This window comes from Apteryx mantelli, chromosome 1 (assembly GCF_036417845.1).
Source record: "Apteryx mantelli isolate bAptMan1 chromosome 1, bAptMan1.hap1, whole genome shotgun sequence".
Classification (NCBI taxonomy): domain Eukaryota; kingdom Metazoa; phylum Chordata; class Aves; order Apterygiformes; family Apterygidae; genus Apteryx; species Apteryx mantelli.
In genome coordinates this window covers 101,350,812-101,353,888 of record NC_089978.1, presented here as the reverse complement: position 1 = coordinate 101,353,888, position 3,077 = coordinate 101,350,812, and the positions used below count along the sequence as shown (strand labels likewise).

The 3,077-nt window shown below is 43.6% G+C and overlaps 1 protein-coding gene across 1 annotated transcript; it reads left to right on the top strand.

Moving 5' to 3' along the window:
* Positions 1-338: 338 nt before the first annotated feature.
* B3GALT5 (beta-1,3-galactosyltransferase 5) lies at positions 339-1,274 on the top strand. The gene has a single exon (XM_013955242.2). It carries the CDS (start codon positions 339-341, stop codon positions 1,272-1,274), a length of 936 nt encoding a protein of 311 aa, XP_013810696.2.
* The last annotated feature ends 1,803 nt before the right edge of the window (positions 1,275-3,077 follow it).

Here is a 3,077-nt window from a genome sequence, read left to right as displayed (position 1 = left end):
CATTACTGTTACCCTCACACATCTAGCCAGGGCATGTATCAGCTGTTTCTCCGCTATTTGGCTTGTGAGGATGCCGGTGGGTCAAAGTCATGGTTTGTAACACGCTGAAAATGGTGAGGAAGCCGGCAGCATCGGCCAGAGCAACTTGGCATCAGCGGCCCCTCTCGTGTGGATTTTCAAGGGTATATGTGTGGGTGAATGCCCCGAACGAGGCAGCTTTCAATCAGAGATGACCTGGCTTTAAGTCCCTGTGCAGTAGCAGGGAGTTTGATATACAGCACTGAAAGGAACCTTTTTTTTTTTTTTTTTAATATGCCATTCCTTCTTGTCTCTTTCAGATGGATTTCAAGAAATTCAATATGTTTGTTTGCCTCATGGGGCTCAGCTGTGCCAGCTTATGGTTTTTGTACGTCAGTTTGACTGAGTTGTGTATATTCTGTGAAAAGAGTCAAAATCATATATTCCCCCTACGGACTTTTAGGAGAAGTGGTGAAAACTTCTCGCTGCTCCCAGATACAGTCTGCCATAAGAATCCCCCTTTCCTCGTCCTGCTTGTGACATCCTCGGGCTCCCATGTCGATGCCAGGATGGCCATCCGGCAAACCTGGGGCAAGGAGAGAATAGTCGCCGGCAAACGCATTGTAACGTATTTCCTCCTGGGAACCACTGTGAATCACAGCGAGCAGGCTGATATTGTTGCTGAAAGCCAAAAATACAAAGATGTCATTCAAAAGAATTTTACAGACACGTATTACAATTTGACTTTAAAGACCATGATGGGAATTGAATGGATTCACAAATTTTGTTATCAGTCCGGCTTTGTGATGAAAACTGACACAGATGTGTTTGTCAATGTGTTTTACCTCACTGAGCTTCTTTTAAGAAAAAAGAGGAGCACTAGGTTCTTCACAGGCTTTTTAAAACTGCATGAGTACCCTATACGGAAAACAGGGAGCAAGTGGTATGTGAGTAATGAAGAATATCCAGGAGGCACCTACCCGCCATTTTGTTCAGGGACAGGCTATGTTTTGTCCACTGACGTTGCTAGTGAGATCTATAACATTTCAGAGAGCATCCCGTTTATTAAACTGGAGGATGTATTCATAGGACTGTGCCTTGCCAAATTAAAAATTCAGCTGGAGGAGCTTCATTCAGAGCAGACGTTTTTTCCAGAACGGATTCAGTTCTCTGTTTCTCGCTTTAAGAAAATCGTGATGTGCCATGAAGTAAAGCCATCTGAGCAGTTGAGCTATTGGAATGACTTAGTGGCATAAAAAAGCCATGGAGTGCTCTAGCACCTTACTTGCTTGAAATTACAAATTGAAATGCTCAGAATTAACAGGGCTGCTCTTTACTTCAGCAAAGCTCTCAACTCTAGACCCATTATGTTACAGATTTTTTTAATGATTATTTTAACCTCCACTTCTGCCTAAGAACATGCAAATGTCTTTCTCACCCATTCGCTCCTGCCTCCTTGCATCCCTTTTCTACATAACTTAAAAATTTCTTTTTTCTGAAAGATGCAGGCCCACAGAACAGCCCTCAGCATGGACCAACTCTCCAAATCTTGCCACTCCAGAAATGAGATTATTTCTGTAGTGCCAAACTAAAAGTCAAGGTACTTCCACTCAGAGGAAAAATTTGCACCCTCTTCCCTGTTCCCCTTGGCATATTACTGTGTTTGCACACATCTGTGCAGGCATTTAAGAAAAGGTGTTTGTAGCTGTCAGGACTCTTCCTTGCTGTTGTAGAAAAATGTAGCCCTGCCCTTGCAGGGAGCTTTGGGCAAGCAGGATGGTGTAGAGGCATAGGTTCCTCCTCAAATCCATAGGGCTTGTTTGCACAGGCAGAAGAATTGGCCCATGCAACACCCTTGGGACCACCATGGGTGACCTTAGGTATTGCAGGCCACCCTGTGAATGGGTAAGGCTGCTGCGTTTGTTTCCCTAGGCACGTCTCCCTCTGCAAATGATACATGGTAGAGCTGGATCCAAGCTTGGTGGAGAGTGTACTGTTCCTTTCTATTGCCTTAGATTACACCCCGGTGACACCCTTCACATTTGTGGCTCATTTTGAATGCTTGAAAGCTGCTGTAAATGGTTTATCAAAGCTAAACTAGAGTCTCTTACAATGAGCTAGACAGTACATCTGGTTTAGATGTTTTCCTATCAGGAACAGGGTGTACATAGGGGAGAAGACAGGAGGATTTCTTCTCCTGTAATGAAGACTGGGAGCCTCATTTCTTGTTTCACTAGCAACCAAAGACTCATGAAATCAGCGTGATGTTTGTGGGTTCAAGGGATGTGGAATTGAGTCTTTACAGTAAATACTGTGGAAAGTACATCTGGTATATGAGGATGGAGGAGGAAGTTCATACAATCATGGCTTATGAAGTACTCTCCAGCACTTTTTTTTTATTATTATTTTTCTTTTGATTTACTTTCCAGGCAAACAAAAGGTCTGTTTTAGTAGCAAATAAGTATTGAATGCCTATACTATGTATGAAATATTTTTTTATGAAAATTAATTTGAAATTTTATATAGAATTTTATTTGATGGGTTGCCCTGACTAGTCAAACCCAGGAGATGTATACTACTTTCACATATGTTGTCAGTCAAATATATACTGTATATACACTGGATGCAGTAAAAAGCATGGAGGTAACATATGAAAAGTTAAAGAGCAGTGTGCTGCACAGGGACCTCTGTTTGACACTGAGGTCTATACACTATTTAAGCCCCCTGTACTCTCGTTAGCCATGCCTGCAGGGTGGTGCAGGCATGCTGCACAACCCAGGAGGGGCTGCAGTGCGCACCTAGGTCTCCTGGCCCCAGGTGCTGGTCCTGGCCACCTCTCGCCTCCCTGAGGCCTGCGGAGCTGGGACATGAGCACGACCCACGCCTCCAGCTGCAGGAAGGATAATATGAATAAAGGTAGATATACTTAGGATGGCTGAAAAAGTTCAGTATGGTCAGTATTTCCTGAGTCTTTTCTGAGGGGGTCACATGGAAAGATCCAGCACAGAAAAGAGCAGAGAGTGATGTAGATATTGCAGTCTTCTGAGGTTTTCATTGAC